The sequence below is a fragment of the Strix aluco genome, chromosome 14 (assembly GCF_031877795.1).
Source record: "Strix aluco isolate bStrAlu1 chromosome 14, bStrAlu1.hap1, whole genome shotgun sequence".
Lineage (NCBI taxonomy): Eukaryota > Metazoa > Chordata > Aves > Strigiformes > Strigidae > Strix > Strix aluco.
In genome coordinates this window covers 3,455,318-3,481,351 of record NC_133944.1, presented here as the reverse complement: position 1 = coordinate 3,481,351, position 26,034 = coordinate 3,455,318, and the positions used below count along the sequence as shown (strand labels likewise).

General features: G+C 45.4%; 1 protein-coding gene across 1 annotated transcript; it reads right to left on the bottom strand.

The window, feature by feature from the left end:
* Nucleotides 1-22,177: 22,177 nt before the first annotated feature.
* Nucleotides 22,178-25,556, bottom strand: FOXL1 (forkhead box L1). Its single transcript, XM_074839546.1, has one exon. The coding sequence runs from the start codon at nt 24,089-24,091 to the stop codon at nt 23,186-23,188; it is 906 nt and encodes a 301-aa protein (XP_074695647.1). The 5' UTR covers nt 24,092-25,556; the 3' UTR covers nt 22,178-23,185.
* Nucleotides 25,557-26,034: the final 478 nt, after the last annotated feature.

Genomic DNA, 26,034 nt, shown 5'->3' with positions numbered 1-26,034 from the left:
TAAGATGGACCTCAAACATGCCTGGGGTCTTACTGGGGTCATCACCACTAGCAGAGATTGGGCATTTATACAGCTGGGCCTGGAAAGGAAGAGTCTCAACCCCGGATGACATGTGTCCTCTGCAACTCTCATTTCAGATGTGTAGATGATCCTTCAAGCCATAACACCGTGGTCTCCAACAATAAACATATACTAAGGTCATTCAGTCTGGACACCTTGAGTCCTCTGTCTTTCTTCCTCTTTATCTCTATTCCCTGGGAGATTTCTTTTACATCCCAAACACTTGACCCACTCCTTTAGGATGCTCAAGAGTCTGGGTAAGGAGCTGGCTGATTTCAGATGGGTCAGATCAATGTCCTTGACTTTACAACATTTTTATTATTAAATCACACTGGTCAAAGAGGATATTCGGAGTCTATTGAAATACTGATGGAAGAAGCAGGGACCTGAGTGGGGCTGAAAAGAAAGTTTTGATAAAACTTAACCCAAAGTAGCATTTTAAACACCAAAAAATCCATTTAAGGTCATCTTTTCATTTTCTTAGCTGTGTATGATAGCTTTTAAGTATTTCAAATCTATTTTTTCTCTTTGATACCATCTCTGAGTTTGCAGCTAGAACCACAGCCATCCTGGACTCCTTGACTGCTGCAAGAATAAACAATTCGCAGACATTGTCAGGCCTACAAGTCACTTGTGTCACTTGTGGTTTGTGTAAACCCCTGGTCCATTCTCTTGGAAATTTTGACTTAAATGCTGTTGCAAACACCGGTGGTACTGGATATACCCAAAGTCAATAGACGGTCCATTAAACATAGTAACTGCCTATGCAAAGCTTTTTCCCCTCCCAGTAAATCAAGCTCCTATTTTCCATTCACAAAATTTGTGTGTCTGTGTGTTGTTTTTGAAGTTGACTGTTTTGGATGGTGTTCAAACATCAATACATTTTTATCACAGGTTTTTTTTTTTTTTCATATGAAAGTTAAAAGCCTAATGGGATTGCTGCACAGAGACAGAATAGTTCCAGGGGAGGAAGTAATATATGATAAAAAGGAGGGTGTTCGATTTCAAAGACTTCTAATAGAAAGTTTCAGAAAACCATGAATAGAAAACACTTACACTAGTACTGCCAGCCTACATTATGTATATCAAATAAAAAAAAAAAAGTTTCTTTTTTTAGCTCTTGGGGGAAATTAAAATAACATACTTGTACAGGAGAATATGCAATCTAAGTGAATGCTTTGTTTATATTTAATACAACACAGGGAAAGTATTTTTGAATTCACCGGAGCAAATCAAGCTGGATACATTTCAATGCCCTAAACTGACCATTGCAGTGAGCCTTGTGCTGGGCCGTATCCTGAGCTTGGCCTGGGTGCCACCATACTGACTGGCATCACCAGGGCATCACGCAAAACTCAGACATTAACTAAACCCCTATTCATAATCTTAAATGTGTTTCATTTCTTCTCACTCCTTCCTTTTCTTGTTTGATGTGAAGTTTTCCAGAGTGTTTTTCCTTGATTGGGTTCCTAGTTTTTTCCCTGGAGACAGGATTGCATCCATCTTCCTGCGAACAGTTCTTGTCAGTTCTCTGTTTGTCCCAGTTCCATAAATACGTGTGAGTTCATAAAGCAATTTTCAAAAGGCCAAGTTTTCCCCAAAAAGAAGAAATTTTTTTACATATGATGAAAGTGATAAATAATAACAATTTTTATGTATAATGCAAGGTTTTTGGAAGCTTTAGCCAGCTACTGGAACCCACGGAAATGTAAAATGGAGCTCTCGGTGGTTTCTGCTTGATGGCCCAAGTAGAAACACTTGGACCATCTGAACACAAAACAAAACTTTACCCTCAGTGGAAGCATCCCATGAAGGAAATCCACTTCTGCATTCAGCCCAGCAGAAGTTTAGCAAGCCTTGGCTCGAACTGTGATGCCAGCTTGCAGAGAAACGTTAAACCTCATTTATTTTACTCTTTTAATTTCTTTCTCTTTTTCCTTTCTCAGGCTTGCTTGTGAGCAAGTCTGGCTTAGACAGTCCTGTGTTTGCACCCAGGCAAAACCCCACTGAGAGTTTTTCCTCCCCCAAGACCCCTCTCTGGGCAGCGCAGACACACGAGGTGCTCCATTGTCCTGAGTTATTGTTGTGCAGCATCAGCCAGCGTGGGCATCGCAAAGCAAAAAGGAGGAAAGGAAAGATGTGGCTGTGTTCCAGAAAGCAGGATTTGTCCCTCATTACATGGGATGCGGCAGGACACTCACTTCAGTGCATCCCATATACTCATCCTAGCAAAGTGTATTCACAAACATGCTTGCTAACTCTAACCTGCAGCTGAATTCAGGTATGTGCAATGGCTTTTCTTCACCATTTTTTTGCTAACAATGTTTGGCCAGTATTTATTTGTTTGAGTGTTTGAAGAGGGACTTTTATTCATGTGAATATACGTATTCATCATGTAAATGAATGTATTTATTCTGTAAAGGCTCACCCTGTCTCTGCTACACTCATGCAGTTACTTGATAGGAATGTGACAAGAGGAAATTGAATATAAAGTCTACTGGACAGCCAATAAATCAGGCTTATATCTTTCTCTCTACCTCAGACAGGAAGGAACCCAGCTATTTTTAAATCTATGGTCCATATAACTAGCCAGAGCTGTTTCTTCTGTTAAAAAAAAATAAAATAAATAAAAAGTAAAGAAAAACTCACAAGATTTTAAATGTCCTAAAATTCCTTAGAATTTCTTACCTGGCCATGTGCCTGTGTCGTCGTCGTCCACCCCCCCCCCGCCGAGGGCATTGCCTCCCCTTCCCTGAGACGCACAACATGCTCACAACACAGCCAAAACTCGCTCAAGGACCCAATGTCAAATCCAACATAGGGCATATTCATCAATCCTAACCAAGGGCTGGATAAAAAATATAGCAGTAAAAATAGTTCTCAGACCATTGCCAACACCATGAGCCCTGGTCTCGATTCTGGAGCCATCCTGTCCAGATATGAGAAACCCTCTCTGCCAAGCAGGCTGTGGCACAGGTCTTTTAAAGTCAAATTTCTCCAGCTTGGAGCATTTTTGAGTCAGAGGAGCCGGTTACACACACATGACCTCTCCAGGGCTGCCGGGTAGGAGTGATTCATTCCAAGCAATCCCCCAGTGTGAATCTTTGCTGATTAACATTTTCATTTGTCTTCCTTTAACAAGCAAGTTACTGCTGATGAGGAGATGAGGGATTCTTAAGTTTCCTAGAACTAAATTAACTATTCCTACTCAATTCACTCTGGCTGAACTTATATTATATTGCCCTCAAGGCTGATAATTTGAAAAATGCTCTTGGATATTTTTTTTAATTTTTTTTTTCACTGTTCCTGATAGAGATCCAAGTGCTAATAAGGAGTTAAGTTACATTTCTTGGTAAGATTTCTTAATTGCCAATGCTGGCTGAAACTTGAACAGTTCAGAGATTCTGTTGATTATGTCGGCCTGAATATTATTACATTGAAATCCCTTCAGGATAACTACATCTATTGTATCCATTGCATCATTTTCTTAATGTTGTTCAAACCCAGTACTATAATAATTTTATGGATTGGAAGGAAATTAACTGTGTCCATAATGCTGTGCTTCTCAAGTAAGCACTACATTGTAACTGTCTTACAAAAGGTTTTTTGGTCGTGTTTGCTCCACCACCTGGGTGAAACTTCACAATGCTTTGAAGGAAGTATTCACCAGTCTGTAATTCTTCAGCCACACAGTTCAGATATTTTAGGACAGTAGGGGAGAAGTTCCTGTGTCCATGAGCTCAGAAACAAGGGCTCCAGAAGAGTTAAAAACCACATTTGCTCTAGGGATGCCCGATTTGGGAAGGCTGCTCTGGTCTGTGGAGATGTTCACGCCAGGGCTGGATGTTCTTGGAGGGAGATGGACACCTGGAGTGAGTCCACCCAAAAATAGATACTGAAATATTTCTGCACAGATGCAAGGCAGAAGACCTGAGTCCTTTGAAGGCCAATTAGTGATTTCAAGTAGCAGGTCAATAAGCTAAGGGACGCATAGCGTTACCCATTCCCCAACCCTTCCCAGGATCCTAGTCTCCATACAACATTCCAAGCAAGCAGCTGCAGTGGGACGTATCCCCAGACATGGAGTGATGCTCATCCCAAGGCAAAGAATGGAAATCAGCCGGGACACCGGGTCAGCCTGTCTGCATGAGGTTTATGGTGCCTCAGCAGCTTACCTGCCGCTCCCGTTAGAGCTCATTTGAAAACATGCCATTTCAACTCACGTGCCTAAAAAAAAGTGCCTTCAGACATATCATCCATTACTCCAAGTCACCAGCAGCTTCAGAGGCCATTTGTTCAGTTTGAAAAATCACATCTCTGAAGGTACAATATTAGCTTTAAGCTGCAGCTATCACTGTCTCATATATCAGCTCATTAAGAACACAGCTCATCTCAATGGGGCCGATGCAGATGATAAGAGACATCAAGTAGCAGCCCGTGACAGGAGAAGCACGAGAGCCCTGGCCAGGCTGATTGGACTCAGCTGTCCCTTCCTCCCCATCTCCGGCTCCATGAGGAATTCACAACTATGTCTTATTTTCATGGTCGCTTTTAGATTACTCTCACTCAAGTTGCAGTGAGACTTCTTGTTTGTTTTTATTCTCTTTTCAGGAAATGCATCATTTTCTTCCTCGCTGCTTGTTACAATTGGTGTGCTCGCAATGTGTTCTCTGCAAATTCAAATCCTTGCTCCACCGAGGAAATGTGTTTTTCGTTTTCCTGGTGTCAGTTTCTCAGAAGTAATTTCTGTGTAAACTTTCCACCCTTCTTCTCCTGCTGTTTTCTGTCTTGTGCTCAAAAGGCCTTAAAACATGTCAATTTTCTGTTTCCTTCTATGGTACAACAATCTTTTTAACAAATATGATAAGCATCTCTGTTGAAGATGCAAAAATAAACCACTGCTGTTGGCTGCGTATTTCCCTCATGTTGGGTAGGCACCAGGAATAAGCAAAAGATTACTTACAACCCACAAATTCTGACTGGATCTCTGAGATTAATATAAACACTAGAAAAATACAATGGATGTCATTAGAAATTCTCATTTATTCTATATTTACATGTACTTGGTTATTTGTAGAATTCCCTAAACCTAGGAGGAATGGCACAAATCTTACACTAAATGAAAGACTTACAGGTGACAAACATGGGCAGGATTAATAAGCTATTTAAGGGTCTCAGGAATTTTGCTTCTGTAATATTTGCTGCTGTTTCTCATGATTCACCTCTGAGAGGAAAAGTACTTGCTGTTGTTTCAAAAGCACAAGAGCAGGGATCATTTTGTTACTTAGTTTAATGAAATCAAGTTTTCAGCCTTGGTTTCTGAACTCTGCTACCGACTTGCTGTGTGGCCTTGGTTGGGTCTCTCCATCTCCTTATCCTCCATTTTCCCCTCCAACAGTAAACTTGAGACTATATCACTGCTGCAACAAGAAGCAGGTTGAGAGCACAGCTAGGAACAGATACGGAACTGCAAAATGTGAAAATGCTAATTTTTTTTTTGTTCTATTAAATTTTAGTAAAAAAAGAAATTTTCCATGCAGGGAAAAGGAAGGTTGTTTGCTATGCTCATTATTCAGTGCATTCACCATTTCATCCTCCAGCACAGGGGCTTTGTGATGTTCAGGCCCTGTAGCACAGTGCTCTCTCTGTGCAGGTGATGCTGTCACACGAATGTCATGTCGGTACAACAAAATTTTCCCTTAAAGTGTGAACAGGTTCTTGCAAGGTGAAAAGTTCAGATCAAAAATATTTCCATCCTGAGCCTAACCTTCCTGCCATCAAAACCGATTGCCAGATTCCTATTGATATAAGTGAAAGCAGAATCAGCTCTCGCATAATGGCGAGCTTTGTTTTTTCATGGTTTATTATTGCTATCGGTGACTCCTGTGTTACTGAGAGTTTATTCACGCTGTCTCCTGGATATCTCTCTCTCTCCCTTTTCATATTCATTTTTCACTTCTTTGCACTGTTCCTGGTTGGGTGGATGAGATCATGGACCTGGCAGTGTTGGTTTTGGACAGACTCTCACCTTATCAGATGGGATCAGAGTATCCCATCTATTTGACAAAGCTGCATAGCTGGTGAATTCTGCATTTCATAGGAGCTCAGTTACCAAAAACGGTGTGTTTGTTTATTGACCTGAGCATCTGTTTGGTGAGAAAACGCTGTGACGAACCTCATCTCCCCAGGGATAGTCTGGGCAGTGATGGGCTCACCGGCCCAGTGCACCCCAGGAAGCAACACGCTGTGTTGGGAGCCCGGGAAGTGGGGAAGGAAAGCAGCCAGCCCTGAGAGCGAATGTTGTGTGGTAGCAACTGCGGGGTGATGTTTTTCTGTCATCTGCTTTGCCGTTCCCAAATGCTGTAAACTAGAGCTGGCCAGAAAAACAAGGGGAAAGGGCATTTTTTTTCTTCTCCCCATTTGGTCAGAATTTGAAATGTTAAGAAATCTTTCGCTGACTCTCAGAGTAATGTTTGATTTGCTGCTGTTCCCATGTAAACAGGAGAAATTGGGAGAATATCATATAACCCTGTCACTTCTTAAAACAAGAATCTTCTAAAGAATAAGAGCCAAATTATTTCCCCCTCCCTTTGTCTTAAAAAAGATCACAATCCTCCAATTTGGACTGGATTTCAGCTTCCAGCGCAGCTCTCTGAAGGGGGAAAGAGTCTATAGTGAGTGGTAATCCAATTTATTAACACTAGGGCTGAGAAAACACAGAGAAGTATAGAGGAAGAGAAAAAAGGAAATGCAGGAGAAAATAGAAGATAGAAACCACAAAAAATATGTTCTTGTGACTGAACTGCTCAGATCCTTTCACTGATGAGCACACTGTTCAGCACAGTTCTAGCAGCAGGTCCCATCTCCATGGCTGAGCTTCCCCTGGGCTTGCAAACCCACTTTTAAATGCCACAAGACTCCTTGGGGTCCTGACCCCTAGTTTGGGTTCCACAGCTGGGAGGAATGCTTCAGGCAGATAGACAGCCTTTAATGCACCAACAGACCCAAAATTTCCACATCTTAATGAGTAAAAACAGCAAGAGCTAATGTCAGTGACTTAATCCTATGAATTTTATTCCAGTTAGCAAGAGAAACCTTTATCAGATGAGAAGGTTTTGTGGCATTTCTAAAGACAGACACACTTTGAGTTCACCTGACACTTACCAGAAGCAAAGTTGATTTACTAGGAACAATATGTCTAGGGATGAGCAAGGCAGCGTGCTTAATCGCATGCCTTCACCCAGCACCTCCAAATGGCATCACACCAAAAGGATTCAACATTCAAAACATTCCTTTGTTTTTCTTGGGGTTTTTTTCTTTCAATTTCTGCACTTCTAAGTCCCAACCAAGATGAGAAGAGCCCAGAGCGCCGCCAAAGAAGACAGTTCACTCTTCACCAGGAAGAGGGGGAGAAGAAAATCAGAACATACTTTCAAACCAGATAAACCAGTTCCCAATATTTATCTTCTGTGATGTACCAGTTTCATTTTTGTTAAGTGAATAGCTCATTCTCTCTTCAAAATCCACTTGCCAGAAAGAAGATAAAATAAAGGAAGAAAAAAGGAAGATAAATAAAGGAAAAGAGAACATCCCCAGAGCCAGTATCCAGTTAGCAGATGAACTGTCATAAATGGAAGGAAGGTAGAGGATGATTTCTACAAGTCTGACCCTTCCCACAGTGATGAAGAGGGGTTAAAAACAGGGAAAGTTTAAGATAAGATTGACTTCTTTGTGAAAAAGATCACAGGAAGTGGTTGATTGTGCTTAGGAAGAATTTGATTTGACAATCCAAATTTCTCCTCCCTATGAGCTGTGTGAAATCTCCCATTGTCATTTCAGCACAATCTGCATCTTTTGAAGAAAAGCCTAAAACTTTCTCCAAAGGCAGATGATTTGTTTTCCATGCTAGAACTTGTAAAAACATGAATCCTACCGCACCTGGGTGCAGAATCAGGGATCCCATGGTCTGAGTTGTGTTACGCATGCAAACCAAGGTGTGTACGAATGAAGAGTTTATGACTGTACCAGCATTGAGCAAACCTCTCTCTTCAGAGGAGAGTGAGGTTATAGCTGCACCGGGAAGTAAGTCTACTAAGTCAGACACTGTTAGTATGCCATGAGATGGCAGCCAGGAGAATTCATTGCCTATCTCTGATTTCTTCTCTAGTGTGCTGGTTTCTCAAGTGGAAGCAAAACATTTATAACCTTTAACATGCTCTTCCATTGAGGCAGGGAGAAGGAGAGGTGGGCACTGATCCTTCAGCTGCTGGGGGGACCTCCAGAGAGAAGCCTCTGTCCCAAGCTTCAATCACTCAGAAGAAACACAGTAAAGAGACTAAAGGGATTTAGTCCCTTAGCTAATTTAGCGTGAGTGAGAAGAAGCGTCACCTCCAAATGTGAGGTCAGGGAGGCAGCAAATTGCCTTGAGTCCATCACGACATCACTCTGTGGGGCGGTTGAAGGGGAAGGGGGATGCAGGAAACCTGGTTTTACCCACTGAGTCAGCCAGAGAGAGGATCTCCAGCACACACGTGCAGAGCACCAGTGAGACCTGGCTGCTGCAAGTGCAAAAGACCAAAGGGACTGAATCCAAAGCAGATTTATTTGCCCTTGCTTTCACAGGCACTAGATGAACCCATAACCAGCCAGTTGATTCTGAGGAGGATGTGCGGACTCTGTTTTACCCCCTGTCACCAAGAGAGGGATCCTTTTGCCTGTCCCTGGAGGCTCGCCTGACATTTCTTTTAAAAATTAAGAAAACAAAGCCGTGTGAGTTGAGTGAAAGTGCAATTACACAACGCTTTGAAGTGCCTTGCTAATCCTCTTGCTCCCTCGGGACATGAGGCACAGGTTTGCAGAGTGACAGCCACATCGCTTCACGCAAATGTTGATGCTGGCTCACAGCAAAGGCGGTGGAGGAACTGCTGCCTCAGGACAACACTGTGCACGTGGACAGAAAGTGGCCCAAAATCCCCATCCAGACAGACAACCCTTTGCTTCTACCACGAGCAGAGAAGGAGAAATCCCAGCAGAGATGATAACCCCAACAGATGCAGAAGCAGCCAGTATCCGTGACAATTATGAAGCCAGTCTAACCTCCTGGGGATGAAACCAAAGATGACTACAGTAGCAATGTGGTCTATAGTATTTTAGGATACCTCAATATGGGTCCCAGGATGCTCTGCAGAAGAATTAAGGCCAAGTGAGGCTGGTGTGGGCCCTACCCTGCCTATCTTCTTCTTAACCCTGACACAGCTCTGAAAGGAGCTGTGGTTTTATCTCCTGCCTTCCCAGCACATCCCTCTCGGAGACAAAGAATGCCCCAGCTGCAAAGAGAGCAGCAAGCCACGGGTCTTGCAGAGGGGTTCAGGAGAGGCGTTCCCACCCGCCTCCAGCACGTTGGCAGAGCCGGTTGCCCCAATCTATTTACACAGCATTTAGTGCTCTTGATGTCAGTGTGGAGATGTGTTAATAACCCAATTAAACTGTTCATCCAGCTATGTCAAATCCAATTGCTTGAGGAAGGCTTGTGTGTTTTGCTTTGTAATTCTTGTACCACGTTACAGCATGCCAAAGCGATGTCCTTGTGGCTGACACCTAGCCCCAGCTCATCATCGACGCGATCTCATGCGATATTAGGCAGTGAAGTGCTTAACACCTAAAGTTGTCTTGTATGAACACCACCTGTACTAGCTGACCGCTTCCTCCCCAGCATGAGGATGGAGGCAAAGGCAAACAAGTGCATGAGATCATGCGTGAAACTTGGCAGAAGGTGCTCAGGAGCAGGTCGCAGCTTTCTGAGGTGGGAAACAACACAAGGCCTCGGCAAGTGGGCTGCAAAGGGGAGGGATTAAATGCCTACAGCAATGATATTTCATTGATGGTAGGACAACCCAGCAGCTGCCTGCTGGTAGGGCATGGTGCAGAAAGTACGTGGCACTTACCACGCCAGCTGTGGCTACCTGCAGGCAAGCAGGACGAGGGCTCAGGTTTGCCTGAACATGCCCATGCATGGCTGACACAACCGTGTCTCTGTTTCCCAACAAAGGAAGGCAGGAACATTTCCCTGCCGCACTCATTTTCTTCGGAGGCTCCAGTCGCTCCTGTCTGTGGAGGGACCACAAGTCCAAGGCACGGTTTTGCAGAGGTGTTTACCAGAAAAGACCAGCTATTAATGTCCCTCTATCATTATCCTTGACTGTCACCCTCGGGATGTGAGAAGCCTGTGAAGCACAGCACATGTGCAGGTATGATGTGTCCATATATATCCCTATATGCAACAGACCTATGCATACATATCAGTGTATGAATCACTCACTATTTAAATGATGTGGTTTGCATTTCCTTTAGATTGATCTGACTTCCTTCTCTATTGATCAAAACCTGTAAGCTCTGAGTGTCCCCAGTGCTGTCCCTTCAGCTATGAATTTAATACAAATTCTTACTGAAGAGATTGAAAACTGTGTTATGTGGTCCCACTAGAAGAAAACATCTCCCCTCCAGTCAGTCCTTAAGCATGTACTTAACTGTAGGCGTGTTTAATGCCAGCTGGTATCCACAGAGCTGAAAAGTGCACCAATAAATCTGAAGTTAGCTTCAACAATTCACTTAAGGGCTGTTCTGAACAGGGACTGACTTAAGCATGTGCTTAAATATTTTCTTGAATCTAAGCCTATATTAGTGGAAAAGTCATTGTTCCGTACTAGATTTTTATATGTCTGTGACTTTAGGATAGTTTTAGTATTCTCAATAGATCGCTTCTTTGGATGGATTCCTCCACTCATCATTAATATTTGGCGTCAACTGTCTTTCTTTCTCATCCATTCCCAGAGAGAAGGAAAAACTTTCCCTTCTTTCCACGGATGTATTTATGCTCCCCATGGAAATTCTTCTCTATGATATATGAACTATTTTCAGAGAAGTTTAGCAAAGCCTAAATCACAAAGGGGAAGAAAACCTCCTCAGCTTGAGTTCATAAGGGGAAAAGTTGGGATTGCAGTGACCTGTAGTGTGAATTTTTTTCCTGAGTTTAATTGTTATTTCCATTCAAATCCCTTATATCCTTAGCCATAAATAAGATTCCTGAATAATCCTTAATTTTTGTCCCCATATCTGCCTCCCGTAAAATTAGAAAGGAATATTTAAGATCTGTCAAGATGACAAAGTGTCCTTTAGGGTGGCCGAATGAAAGAAAGAATATAACTTTGGGAGAAAGCAACATGCTTTTCTTCAGCGTAGGATTTCCTCCACAGAGACATCATCACAGACTGTCAGAAGCTGGGCAACCCTCCAAAGGTTAGAGACGGGGCCAAAACTTATAATTTCAGCTTTACAGAGGGCCATTTCTGTCTCTGAGATTTTAAATACTGTCTCACCGCAGCTGTGAAATTCAGAGCTTGCAGATTGCAGCTAGCAAAAGACGTTAGCTTGCCAGCCTGGGATATTTCACATCTTAGGGCTGTACAGGCTATTTCTAGTAAACTAGCTGGAAATGAGTTTTAAAGCATGAATGCCAGGACAGACGCAGCCTGATCTTGCGAGATGAGTTGCAATCGCTGCAACCGCCATGGGAAAGCTCAGCTCCGTTGCCCTCCGCCTCCCTCCCTCCACCGCGAGACTCATGGACCTCTCCACGGAGTGCCCACACCAAACCACCCTCACACCCACTTCCCCAAATAACCTCCTCTCGCCCTCTCCTTGCAGAGCCGAGTGTGGTCCGCTCGGCCGGGTGCGTACCTCCGTGCCGGGGGAGCTGAGTCACCTAATTGTTGTTGGGGTGTTGTGTGCAGCCCAGGACACAGGACCCTTTGTGTGAAAGCTGTGAGGAGACACAGGAAGACATGCGGTCTTGAATATTTCACATGTGAAGTTTCCGTGGTCCATAAGGTCACCCTCTGCATCGGACACCCACTTGGGGCTCAACTCCTACGCCTGCCACCATGCCTAAGCAAGAGAGAGCTGATGGAGAGCAGCCAGGCTCTTCTCAGGCCACCCAGGAGAGATGAACTGCTTACAGGACCCAAATGATTATCTCATTAGCTAAGGATGGGGCTAGGGTGTAGCTGCCCTTGACAGAAGGGGGGGTGACTTCACCTTCGACACCAGGGCAGGGCGCTCCTTTAAAAGCAGGAGGTACCATCTGAAGATACAATCCTCGCTGTGTAAAACACCACATCCACACCTCTGTGTCACACACGCAGGACTGCAGAGATTTGCATGGGACTCTGCGCAGCCATGACCTCGGGTTTGCATCCGAGCACTTTCCACTCAATGCAATGCAACCCAATGAGAAGTTGAGCCTGGGAAAGGGCTGTGGAACCCAGCCCAGCTCCCCAGCAGTCATCCTGTGGGCCAAAACAGCGTGGCTGGGCTTACCCTCGCTGGGGCAAAGTGAGCCACGATTTATGCGTTCAGATATGCTGCTCTCAGCACTACGCGCACACACAAACAAACACACAGGAACCCCCAGTTTGTCGGCTCACAGATCCTTCCCAACCTTAGGAAATAAGAGGAGATGGATTTTCCCTTAGACATCATTATTGTGATAGAGTTTGGGAGGCAAACACACAGCCCTGGCACTGAGCCAACCAAGTAAGTCTGGGAGAGGTTTTCTTTCAAGAATTTCAACCCATTCGTGTACTTTCTTAATGATCCAAAGTCTTCAAGGAGTTGCCTTTTAGCTTTAGCTCCCTCTCAATATTTGTCATGTGTGTCAAAGTTGTTTCTTCATGTTTCCTCTGTAGCGTAACATTCTCAAGGAGAAAATTCATTTTTTAGACATTTGAAAGATATTTTTCTCCTATTGATTTATTTTATTACTGGAAGAAAATACGATCATTTTTAAAGTAAGCAGCAAGAATACACAAGGGTAAGAGCAGAGGCAGCATATCGCATTTGGAGACTTGATGCTCATGTCCTAGCTTGAAGAAATCTTAATGAGTGACTTGAAAAGGGCATGGAGTCACTTATTTCTCATTACAGTTGGATAGACAAGCCAGTTTTGGTGTAGAACTGATTCCTTAAAGCCACCTGAGTAGAGAGAAAATTATTTAATTTTTCTTCCTGGAGTGGGGCAGGGTTGGGTAGCTCATGCACATTGTCTATATACACCAGTGCATCTGTTTATATTGTGTATGAAAGGTGGAGTCTGAATGAGCCACTCTGGGATGGAAGCAAAGCAGAGTGAAAGGGAACCAGAAGGCACATCTCAGACAACACGTGCACCGTTCACATCAGTTTGATGTACCAAGAGGCTCGGACCCACCACAGCATGACTGGTTTGCAAGTACCTGTGGGCAGTGACCACTTGTCCAGGCTGTTGAGCTCCTGGAAACCCTGGTCAAATGCCCTACATCAGGTGGTCCTGCTAAGGAGCAGGAATGGGAATGAAAACCTATTCCAGTTTCTCCAGAAAACCCTCCAGCTTCTCCAGCACCTTTTCTCACAACATGCCTACACCTTTGGAAACTCAAGGAAAGGCCCACAGGTCTTCAACAGTCACCGAGCCACCAGGGTGGAGGATGACTAGTCTTGTCTTGATTAAAGACTTGACAAAAACATTTGGTAGAGCAAGGTTGAGCGACCAATCCAACAAAGCCCTGTTAGATGTCTGCCCAGGCAAAGCCTGTGTATCGCAAACTGAGCACTCAGCAAAGCTTGCCTGAGCCCTGAGACAAGGAGAAACAGAGTCCCCTTCCAAACACTCCTGCTTGCTCCTCTGGGCCCTTGGCCCTGAGGAAGACAGACCAGCAGGAGCTTCTATGGCCAGTCCCCCAGCCCCATGTCTGGAGTGGCAGGAGAACACCTCCAACACCAGCTCCTGGTCCTTTCCTGTCAATGCATTTAACTTGATAGTTTCTTGCTCTGCACCAAAGCTGGGAACCTGCAGTTTGCACACACCCTGCAAATACCTTATCTCTGAGTTCTCTAAGACATCGTTAATTAAAATGAATGTTTTTCCCTCTGTCAAAGGCTTTAGTTTGGGGTTTTTTTTCTGCAGCAACAGAAATCATATATGGATATGAAAAGAATTAGTTCATGAGACTTCAAAAGACTGAATCACATCTCAGTCTGGTCTTGGGCTGTCTCTGTTCAGCCACAAGCCTTATCAGACAAAGGTGGTTTTGCATGCTATGCTACGTGATTGCATTTCACACTCTAAACACAATTATGTTCTTAATTTTAGATAAACTACAGCTACAGGTTTCTTCCACTTTGTTTTGCTAACAGCTGACCTGCTGTTTCCTACTGATGCTCAAGTCATAAGGAAAATATCTCTGAAATAAGCTAAGAAAATAAAACTGCTCAGTCAAAGGTTTTAAGAGACCCTTCATGCTGCAAAGGAGTGCAGAGCAGCTAGGTGCCCTGTTTTAAGCTTTAACTTAGTCTGTTACTATTTACTCTCGTTAAATCCAGAGTCATCTGGCTTAATTTGGTTTGCCAGGAATTTACTTTAGGATAATTTAGAGTACAATCAGAGTCACCAGGCTTCCCCCTCCACCCCCAGCCCCCCCCCTTTTAGGACAGAGGATAATAATAGACGATTTTTTTCCATGAAAGCATATGCAATTTCCTCTATAGCCATCCAAAACAAATAATCAGGAGATTTCCCCATGTTTACAATGGGGCTTTCTATTGACCTTCCCTGCAAAGCAGTTTAGGAGAAATCAATGAAAAATAGTCCATAAGAAGTGGGTCACAATTACTGTTATTGTTACTTAGAATTTATGTAGCATCTAATCTGAAACTAGACACAATTAAGGGCTTCTCTTTGCCCTTTTCATAACAAAGCAATTATATGTAACAGTAGGTACAGTTAAATTGGAATAAATCTGGTTTGTATACAGAGATATTTCATGTTTATTAATAATCATTGTGTCCACAGTGTTTAGACCAATTCCAAATATAAGCTACAGCAATGTATAAAAACTTTTCTCATTGGCATAATCGAGTCAACATGACTGACTTGGCTCTCCCACTCTCTTTGAACAACTGTAATTATATCAGTGCAAAACCAGATACATGACCTTCAATTTGTAACAAAGATGGACAAAAGTGAGGGTAATGTTTTTAGATCTCATGGGGAAGGAGATTTATTTGGCCCATAATTTGATGAGTGTCTGCAAAATTCTTTATCTTGTACCTCTGCTTGGGGAAGCAACTGCTGGACTATTTTTAATTCACATCACTAGTGGTTCATTTGGGACTCACTGGTCTAACTCCTCAGCAGAAGGAAACCAGAGATGTCTCACCTCCACTGCAGCACAACCCAACCAAGAACAGCTTAAGGAAAATGAAATGAACCTTTTGGATGAGTTTAGAGAGACGCTGTTCAGGCAAAAGTTGCATTTGCCAACCAAGCTGACAGCTGGTCTGGAAGATGCAACCTGCTGCAGGTGGATTTCACCTCCCCTAATGTTCTAAAGCACAGACCTTCTCCAGCTCCTCCATATACAATCAAAGGGTGATTTTACCCTCCCTAAAGCCTGTGCCTCGGGTGGTTGGAAGTTCAGCCCTCTGAAGATCCTTTGTGTCCCAGCAGATTCTGGAGATACTTTTGATGGCCAGCTCAGACCAGGGATTGAGTGGTAGATGACTGGGGCTGATTGAGGTGAATCCCACACAAAATGCCCTGCCCAGGTTTGCATGAATAATGGTAGAGATGTAAAGAGATCTCAGGGAAGATCTCAGGATCCTCACCTCTGTGCTTTAATATTTGGGGATGTGATTGCGATACTTTTATGCAACGCATACCAGGAGTCTGAGGTCCATATTGCCTTCAGGACTCAGATCCCTGTGATGGAAACAAGTGTGTCTGTCTGCTGCACTCAAAAAAAACCCCTGTTTGAGAATGCTGTTACCATGACATGGCTGACCACTGAGTCCACGTTCCAGCGAAGACCTCCAGGAAGATCTCAGTCATGGAGCTCTTAGGGAGACAGATAAAAAGGAGAGAGATTGTTTTCCAAATTATGCTTAATTGCTCTGATATAAGTGAAATATGCTGAGATCTGATGTGGCTCCAATCACTCCTGCTAGAAAAGAGACCTGATGTGTTCTGTGAGGACTGGTGCTGGTACAGGCAGTGGGTGCTGGTACAGGAAAGTCCAGCACTATACCCCTCAGATATTAAAGTTTCTGCAGGCCTATCATGACCATCAAAGCCAATGCTGCGCAGCTCAGGCGTACAGAGGAAGTTTTAATAAGAAATAAAAGAGAATAAGGATGATGAAATATAAACTTTTGCTATACTATACATCTACCTTTAGGGAAGTGGATGCTATCAGTTGCCTACTCAGCATCTCGCTCATTCGGTTTCTGCTGTGCTGATGGATGGATGTACGAGCAGCTGAGACAAGCGGAAAGACAACGCCAGCTTTCACAAGAGATGAAGAGCTCCTTACGCACTGCAAGATCACAAATCCATCACATGAAGTCTAATGAGGGGGCTGAGCCAGTACAAATAAAACTGTTTAACAGTTTATTTTAACCATCCAATGAGAACGAAATAACTTTAAAGGATTTGTGTTGCCAACAGTCTTTTTTTTTTTTCCTCTTCCCCTCCTTGCATGGTATTTGTTAGAAATCAGGATTTTCCTTAACTAAATGTCTTGTGGTCTCCTTAGCTTTGTTTCTTAACAGGGTTGTCTTTATGTTAGTTTTCTTTGGCTTCCCAATAGAAGAGTAACAGATTTCTTTTGAAGTTTTTATTGATGAATGAGCTCCTATAAATAACTCTCTGTGGCAGCAGCTTGATCTCAGAGTTTACTCTGGAATAATAGTAGCAATGGGAATGGAGGAAATTTATGGCAGCATGACATGAAATAGTTTAATGGGCTTCATACTGTTTAACTTAATCTTTACAGATGTAAAAACAGAAATACAATTATTTTAACAACTATTATTACATATTGCTTTTCTAATGAAAACAGCAACTTAGTAAGCAGTTGAAGATAGGTAGTGAAGAATTAAGGAGCCCACCTCACTGCAGGTTCAGGAATTAGTGTGTTGGGCCAGTGCATTTGCAAACCATCATCTGAAGAGTTGAGAGGGATCCGAGGTGGCTGGGGAGGATGGGTCTACAGGTGGGACTTGGCGTTTGGGTGTAAAGCTGAGTCACAGCGCTTCGGATCAGGATGTAGATGCTTGAAGCTGCCTAAAACCAGTGGAAGCAGTAGAGCGCTGTCTTTGGAGAAAAAAAAAATAATACCCTCAGTGTTTTCTTCCATGCCCCCTGATTTCACCTGTCTGCTTGGTGAGGAGCTGATCCCAATCCCACTAGAGGCCATGGGTATCTTTGGTGACACTGGGGGACACTTGGACTTTCCTTTTGTCTTGTAGCCCCAGTACAGCTGTAATCCTCCCACCTTAGGAGCAGAAACAGGTATTACACTCCCACCAACCAAAGGATGAAAAGGGCAGAGGGAGATGATGAAAACTGAGCATAATTTCCAGGCTCCAGCCCTCTGATACTGACCTGATAAAAGAGAATTTAACTACTTAACCATCACGAGTCTGCTCATCTTTGCTTGTTTCTCTAAGGCAATGTCACTCAACGTAAAGATGGCCCAGATGTGCCTCTTTTACTTGCATAAACTCAGGGAGGTGATGCTGAAAGAAAGGAAAGGAAAAGCTTAAAATCATCTGTCTTCTGTCTAAATGCTCAGCCAGCAGGCAGGCTGGCATTTAACCCAGCTGAGGATCTGGCCAAAGGACTTTGGGAACCAGTGTGCGAGGGGCGGGTGTAAAATCCAGTATCATAATTACTAGGAAGAGGCACAGGACCTAATTCAAACATAAGATTTCCTTTGCAGGGGTTTGAATGTGGCTTGTAGCCAACCACAGCTCCATTGCACTTTTCGGTGCTTTGCAAAGAGCTTGAGTAAATATTGAAACATGTTGATGCTCTGTGTAATTTCTATAACAAAAGCTGACAGCTATTGTTTCCTCCTTGAGGGAGCATTATTTGAAATGAAATTGCAATGAAAATTATTAGCATTGTGTTTTCAACTGTCTGTTTACTAGGAAATCTGCATTATTCATAATGCTTTCCAATCCACAGAAATTGCCCATGCAAGAAATAACTTGCAAATTCTTACTCGATTTCCAAAAATGTGGGAAAGTTTATTTATTTCTCCATGCATTCCTGATTCGCAATGTGCTCTCTAAAAATGTCGCTAAGATTTAGGCTAAGCAAGCTCATGCTAAATTTAGCAACTATATTTTAAATAAACATTCTTTACGCTTTACTGAACGGGCTTTGAAGCTGGCTTAAAACAAATTGCATTCACATGAACATTAACAATGTTTTACTTTGGACTAAGTGAACATCTGAATAAGTAATAATGTATTATTCAGTATAATCTGAAAATGGGATTTAAGAGATCTAATTCAGCCAATTTTGGAAAGGTTCCTATGAAGAATACCGAACCAGACCCATATTTGTTTCTGGAGGAGTCCATTCTGTTCTCCTTGACCACACAAAACTTTCTTCTGGTGTCTTATTAGACACTGCAAGCTACGAGCCGCAGTGAAATCAGCTGTGACTTAGCACGCATTGCGTTTGAGGAATCTGGCCCATTTTAAAGCACTTAATGATTTGTCTGGATAAAGCACTAAAAATATACTGTGGGGAGCAATTATGTAATGTCCAGACTGATGGATTGCATAACCTCATAGACCTTTTCCATCTGTAACTTCTCTAATTCTGTGATCTTGTCTCCTTGCTCTTTCGCTTAAAATCAAATATGTGATCTGTTTAATATCCAAAACGCTGTCTCCCAGGAGACCCCTTTTCTGGGTGTGCGGGGCTATGAATCAAGTAACGAGGCAGATCATTCTCCCTGTTTCATTTCGGGCATTGGCTGCTCTTCACAACAGGCTTAGGAACAATTAGCAGGAGGCCAGTGGGTTTTGGTGTGAAAAGGGATAATCTCTCCATTAGGTGTCTTCTTGGTAAAGGATGGAAAGAGAATTAACTATTAGAAGGGGATGGTTGGAAAGTAGAAGCAGTTACAAAGTCCCTTAGAGTTGTGTCACCTTGAAATCAGAGATGGACAGCCATGAACTTCAAGTGACAAGTCCTGAAAATGGCTTCTGCTCACAAGTAAATACTCGATTATTTTTTATATATGCTATGGGACCAACTTTAAGAGAACACACACTGAGCATATTTAAGGACTGGAAGCTGTATTTATGAGAAATTAAATTCCTGAATTATTTTAATATGCCAAATTTTCAGTTCCCCTCATAAGAAACCTGTGTTTGGAGTGAAGCTGGTCCATGAACTGAACGCCTCCACTCTGAACCTCTTCCACTGTGTGCTCTTCTCTGCCTCTATGAGTTAAAATTGGCTGCAGACCTTGGAGACGTGAAACCTTGCTCGGTTGGGAGAGGTCATTCCTCTCCAGTGGAACGGAAAGGCATATATATCGCCCACACAAGAAGTATGCTGTTTATACTGCATCGTAGGCTATTTTCTACATTTCTTCACAGTATTTCAGACTTGTGTTTATAGCCAACACCACGAGGTTGGGAAAGCCGAGAGGGGGAAGATTCCGGGGATGAGTTAAATACTGGGTGGCAGTTTTGTGTTTGGCAGCTGCTTTTTTGGGTCGTGGAACAGGTGTGAAACCATTGGCATCAATTATTTGCAGCTTGTCAAGTCCTTTATATTTGTATGACACGTTGTCTGGTTTGTGCTGCACAGCACCAAAATTCACGTGATGTATAGAGGATTAAAGGATGCTGAGTTACATCCAAGTGGCAGGTACTGGTGTATTGACAAGCACACTTAGTTCTCCACACTGAAGCGCTGTTGTTTTTATTGCACCATTACTTCTTCTCCTCTATATATAAACAGATGACGTGCAAAAGCCGTGTGCGGTTAGTCATTCTGCCTGTTGGCAATAAGATCTTTTTTCTTGGTATTCATCCCCTGCAAGTTACATCAATGGCCTGATCCCAATGAATTCCAAAATGCCACTCATAACTATTCACTCGGTTCTGAGTTCATCCGAGTTAGTGTCACTTTTGTGCAGAGTGTGTTAATTTTACTAATTTTACTCTCAAGTGAAACCAAAATCAGGCCCGGTGTGGCTTTTAAATACGGCAGCTGTATTTGGTCCCACTCCACTACAACAAAACAGAAATAAAATCAAATGTCACCATGAGCAAAGCTTCGCAAAAAATAAATTCCCATTTCATAGAAGAAGTTGAATCTCAAAAAAAACATGCCTGTGATAAAAATATACATTGTGTACATATCAAACTGCAGTCCTAATGTAAGACTTACTCCTTCAGATGGTTATTTTTGACCGGGACCTGCCACTAAAAACTGTCCTTGTACAGAAAGGGCTCTGAGGTGGAGGGAGTGCACCTGTACAGGCAGGAAAGGAGTAAAATCCCTGATGTTTGCAGGTCCAAAAAGGTACTTCGGGAGCTGGAATAGGAGCTGAGAGATTACCAAAACCAGGAGGGTCACAGCTGGGGTGTCAAGTTAGGAGAAAGGGAAGTAGAGGAGCCTGAAGAAACAGGTTAAAACTGCTTTGGGGAGGATTTAGTGGATTTTTCTTTGTGTGGGGCTGTCCTCACGCCCCATGCATGCAGAAGCAAGTACTCGCCCTCGCTGACAGCGGCTGCTTGCCCCACACAGCTCTCCCTGTGCCTGACGGGAACATCCACAGCTCCTTCAGGGGAGGGTTTTTAGAGAAGCAAAAAGGTTTTTCTAAGAATCAACCACCTTGTGAGACTGAAAAACCATGAGAGCATAAATAACTGCTTTCTGGGGGTAAAACCCTTCTGTGGGCCAGGCTGCAGGGAGACCAGAGATGTAGGATCCCCACCTGTGGGAACTGGCTCAAGAGCTTTATGGAGACCCAGCTTTACAAGTCCTTGGAGGTAAGATTAACCTCCTCTTTCACACACGTGCCCAAGTCCTAGCACATGCAAGCAGCTGGGGGTGGAGAGATGATTTGAGGTCTCTGCTGGGCAAGAACTAAGCTGGATCTTTTCCCTACCCCTGCAGCTTCCCGTGAGTGATGTTACCACACGGACTCCGAAAAGACTGGTGATGTCATCCCTGAGCCTTGGACAGAAACCTCCTTGCAAGGTGGCCACTCACTGAACTGGCTATAATACCTGTCTGATTACACACAAGAGTGGCACTGCAGGGACATGGGTTTCATGCAGAGAGCATTAACCCTCTCAGCACTTGCCCAGCCTTGTAAATTATGTTGGGGACATGTGGCTTTGACTGGGCAGTCACACCTTCACTTTTACAAGTGTTTTTTTGTAATTGAGTGCCATAGCTTTAAAGAATGGACTTAATAGATATTCAAACAGGAATTGTCAGAAATAGGAAGCATATATGGGATTTTATTTAAATAAAGTATATCTTGCAAATCTATATAAAAAGTCCCCATCTCCTTTTTTATTCTCTTTTTTCCTGGTGAGAAGTTGTAGCTCTGCCCATCCAGGGGTCCACTAAAAGCATCTTTCTTTTGGGAAACTCAACATTAGTTCCCACCTTTCGGAGATTTTCTGTACCTCCCCCCCAAGAGCTCTTTGCCTTGTATTGACAAGCCCCCCCCTGAGCTCCTGGTCCAGATGTCAAGACAGTTTGACGCCAGCCATCCTCTGCAAAAGCTGAATCACAACTCACCTGAGAAACCCAGATTTCCTATAGTCCAGGTGCTAATTTAAGGACAGGTTTTGCTACTGAGATGGGGTGGGATGGAGGAAGGGGAGAGAAGGAGAAACAGAACCATTGTGGGAAACATTCTCTCAGTTTCAAGGAATGGGTAATTGCCCAGGCCCCTGTTTTCAGCCTCTCCCACCTTTTCCCTCCTCCTGGCAGCGGAGTGCATCGTGCCATCACCAGGATGTTCGCACCAGAGCTTACTGCTGTGTCCGGCAGCAGGCCCCGCTCCTCGGCCCTCGGGCTGCACGAGCCGAGGGGTGTTTTACAACGCATCAGCCACAGTCCTGAACAAAATATTTTTATTGGATATAGGTTCGGTTTCATAATGAAAATTGAGAATATAGATTTTTTTTTTCCAAAAGGGCATTTATCCACTAATATACAAAAAGCCTCTATTTATGGCAAAAAAAAAAAAAAAAAAAAAAAAAAGAAATATTCCTGATTGCTTGTAATGTGTCTGGATTCTTCCTTCTTTAAGAAAAAAGAAAACTTTAGAAATATAGCTGGTGTCTTTTTTTTTCCTGGTAGTTGTCCGGGTTGTTAACACAGCTCCTTCAAAATGCCAAGACCAGCCTCCACAATCCTGCTTCAGTCTTTTTTGGTCAGAAGCAACTGATCCCAGCAAGACATGGAAATCGGCCGCATCTCCACATTCACAACGTGTTTGCTCGTCCATCCCCCTCTCTCTGGCCACATCAGTGAGACAGAAACGCAATTGCGATACTCGAGAAGCACAAGTGCGAGGCAGGAAACCAGCTTGCGTTAACGCCATGAATTATATACGGTGCTGAGTCAAAGCAAGCAGGATTGTGCAGAATGAGCCATGATTGTTTCATCTGCCCTTATTCCAGATCTGGTTACCTGCCTTTTACCCACTCAGGAGACTGGGCCAGTAGGGCAATATCAGGAATTATTACATGCAGGCACCCGTGGGTATTAATGGCAAAACAAAACTCAGCCTCCTCGCCCAGGGATGGACGAGGTGGGTCTGATTTTCAAAAGAAAAAAAAAAAAAAAGAAGAAAATCAGAGACCCAAAGGGCTTGGCAGAAACCAGGTCTGAGAAACCGGAGGGATGCAAAGACTAAAGGTGCAGAGCAAACGTGACGGGGGTTGGAGGCCAGCGTGCCCCCCGCCCCCACCCCCCCGCCTGACTCTGTACCTCCACCGCCCACGGGAAAAGAAAACTGTTTTACCTTTAAAAGTCGATCTGGCGGGGGGGTGGGGGGCAATCGCTAAAGAGAGCTCCGCAGCAAGACGTGCCTTGAAAATGCCCTGAAATCCTGAGTCACCTTTAACATCGCCTGGTTTGGGGTTTTTTTTGTTTGTTTTTTACCCGCTTGGTGAGGTCTGAGTCCGGTCTCCCCCTCCCATCGCGTCCCCAGAGCAGCAACCAGACGGCGGGGGGGGTATAATTATGGGGCAACTACTGAAAATTCAGTACCGCCTCGGAGAAGTGGAGAGGGAAGCAGGAGAGGAAGGGGATGCCGATGTGATAAAGCCTCCCGTGCACCTGGGAGTCGAGCATGAGGGAGGCATTGAGGGCCGGGCCGAAGCCGCCGCTGGCGACCAGGGAGCCACCGAGGCAACCGACGGGGCTCTCGCGGGCCGCCTTGGGGGCTCCCCCGGGGGGGGGCTGCCTCAGCCCCTGGGCGAGGATGCTCTCGATGCTGAAGCTGCGGCCCCGCGGGCCGCTCTTGGGCGGCGGAGCGGCGGCGGGCGGCCGGGGCGCGGCGGGGGCCGGGGACAGCCCGGGGGGGGCCGCTTCCCCCTCTACCCCCGTCTTGGGGACCCCGTCATCGCTCGAGTCCGCCGCCACGCTCCCTTTGGCCCTCTTAGGCTCGTCGGGGCGAGCGGCCGGCCCCGGTTGCTCGCCGGCCGCGGGGGCCGCGCCACCCTTCGGCTCCGGTGGCCCCGGGGCTTTGGGCTTCCTCTTCCTCCGGCGGTAGTTGCCGTTCTCAAACATGTCCAGGCAGCGGGGGTCGAGGGTCCAGTAGCTGCCCTTACCGGGCCGTCCCTTCTCCCGCGGCACCTTGACGAAGCAGTCGTTGAGGGAGAGGTTATGTCGGATGCTGTTCTGCCAGCCCTGCTTGTTGTCGTGATAGAAGGGGAAGCGGTCCATGATGAACTGGTAGATACCGCTGAGGGTCACCTTCTGCTCCGGAGCTTCTTTGATGGCCATGGCGATGAGGGCGATGTAGCTGTAGGGGGGCTTCTGCGGGGGGTCCTGCCGGGAGATCGCCGCGCTGGGGGCGAAGCCCAGGGCGGCCGGGAGATACACCATGGAGGGGCTGCCCATGGCGGGGAGGTGGCTGCCGTAGATGTGGCTCATCGCCGGCGAGCTCTTAGCTCCGGGTCTTCCCCCTCGGAGCCGAGCGAAGGGACGGGGAAGGGCAGAAATCTGGGACGAGTCCACCGGGGAGCTATTTGTGCGAGCTCAGATCCCAGCCCTGCCTGAAGGAGCTCGCTCTGCCTCTGTCCCTGCTTCATAGCTCTTAAAAAAAAAAAAAAAAAAAAAAAAAGGAGAAAAAAAAAGAAGTTAAATAATTGTTGTAAGTTTGCTATTATATGTTGACTTAGCACTGGAAAATAAATTGTCTCTGATAAACAGTCGTTTGTGTTCTCAGCCCACCCACATTAATTAAAATTTCATTGCTACAAAACTCCAAGCTCTCTCCACGTGTCTTGCTGGTACCAGCCAATGGTCTCCGGGTTATTCCTTCATTTGTTTATAGAATTAGTCTGTTGATAAGTCTGCCCACCCAAGTCGAATCAAGCTGTGTTTATTTGGAAAAATTTCCGGGCACCCAATATATAAACGCACTGATCTGATGTTTGAAATATCACGTCCACCCTTTGACGCTGTAAGCACACACAGCAGAGCAGGATGTACACTGCTGGAGCTCGGGGAGGAGCGGGCAAGGATCCCCGCAGGAAAACTGGGGCATAAACGACAAAATTTTAAAAATAAAAAAAAAAAAAAAAAGAAAGGAAGGTAGAAAAAGGGATGGATGAGGGGACAAGGCAGCGCTGCGACGAGGAGGAAGAAGAAGGGGCTGTCTGGAGTCCCGAGAAAGGGGGAGCTCAGGTGTGGCGGGGCTCCCCGGCCCGAGCTGCACCTCCCCGTGCGGGGACCCGGCTCGGAGCGGCAGCCGGGCCCCGGCCCCGTGTGTTCCCCCCTCCCCATGTCGCGACGGGCCACCCGGGAGCGGGCGGCGGGTGAGCCCCGGGCTCTGCCGCGGGCAGGCAGGGCCGCGCCGGGGGAGACGCCCGGGGGCTGCGGGGAGCTTCGTAAAAGGGGAATTTGGCAGGCGCGGGGAGGAGGGTCAGTATTTGTGAATGCGGGCCTGTTGCTTTATATTATGTACTTTCCTGTTTATAACAAGGAGGGGGATTATAACAACTTTACAAGTGCACACAGCTGGCCGGTGCTTACATTAGGAATTTGTGATGCTCTTTTTCTGTATAAACGTCCAGGTTTGGGGCTGTGTTTTCTGTTGTTGGATTTTTTTTATTATATATATTTTTTTTTTTTTTTTTTAATTTACTGATGTAAAAGCTTTAATCCGGAGCCCCGAGGGATTCCGATGCAGTTGGAGGTGCCGGCTGTTTCCCCAGCCCCCCCGTGGCTCAGACCTGCGTTAGGCCCCGGGGAGACTCTGCCGTGGAGCATCATTTCTCCGGGGGAGGGAAGAGGAGGCCTGAGGGGGTTCCCTTCTTCCTTCAGAGAGAAATATCCCGTCAGTGCAGCTCCCACGGCCGTGGTGGGACCTTTACCTGGCAGGGGAAGAGGTAAAAGCCGGGCCCGGGGTGTCCCCCAGCACCGCCCGGCCCTGGCCATGCCCCCCACCCCCCTCCCCGCACCTCCCTGCAGGTTCCCCTTCACCCGTGGGGTTTCTTGCCCACTTTTACTCCCTTCCTGCCGTTCCCCCAGCAACCAGCGAGAGAAGGGGCTTCCCCCCAGGGGTAAAAACCAACGCGATGGCTGTGGAGCCGCAAAATGAGTCCTAAAAGCCGCCATGCGAGCCTGGGAAATACAGCCGGGGTGCGGAGGGAGGTGGCTCCTCGGGCGGGGAGGGGGGGGGGGGGGGCTCCCCGATCACTGGCTGGCCCCACGCGTGGGAGGGAAAGAGGGAAACCCACCCCTCTAACACCGCCCTTGCCGGTGCTGTCGCATCCCTCCCCCGCGATGCACACACCCGCCGGCCCCCGAGCGCTGCAGGACCCATCTGGCGTGCCATAAATGCAATAAACCCCTAAATAAATCAAAAAAGG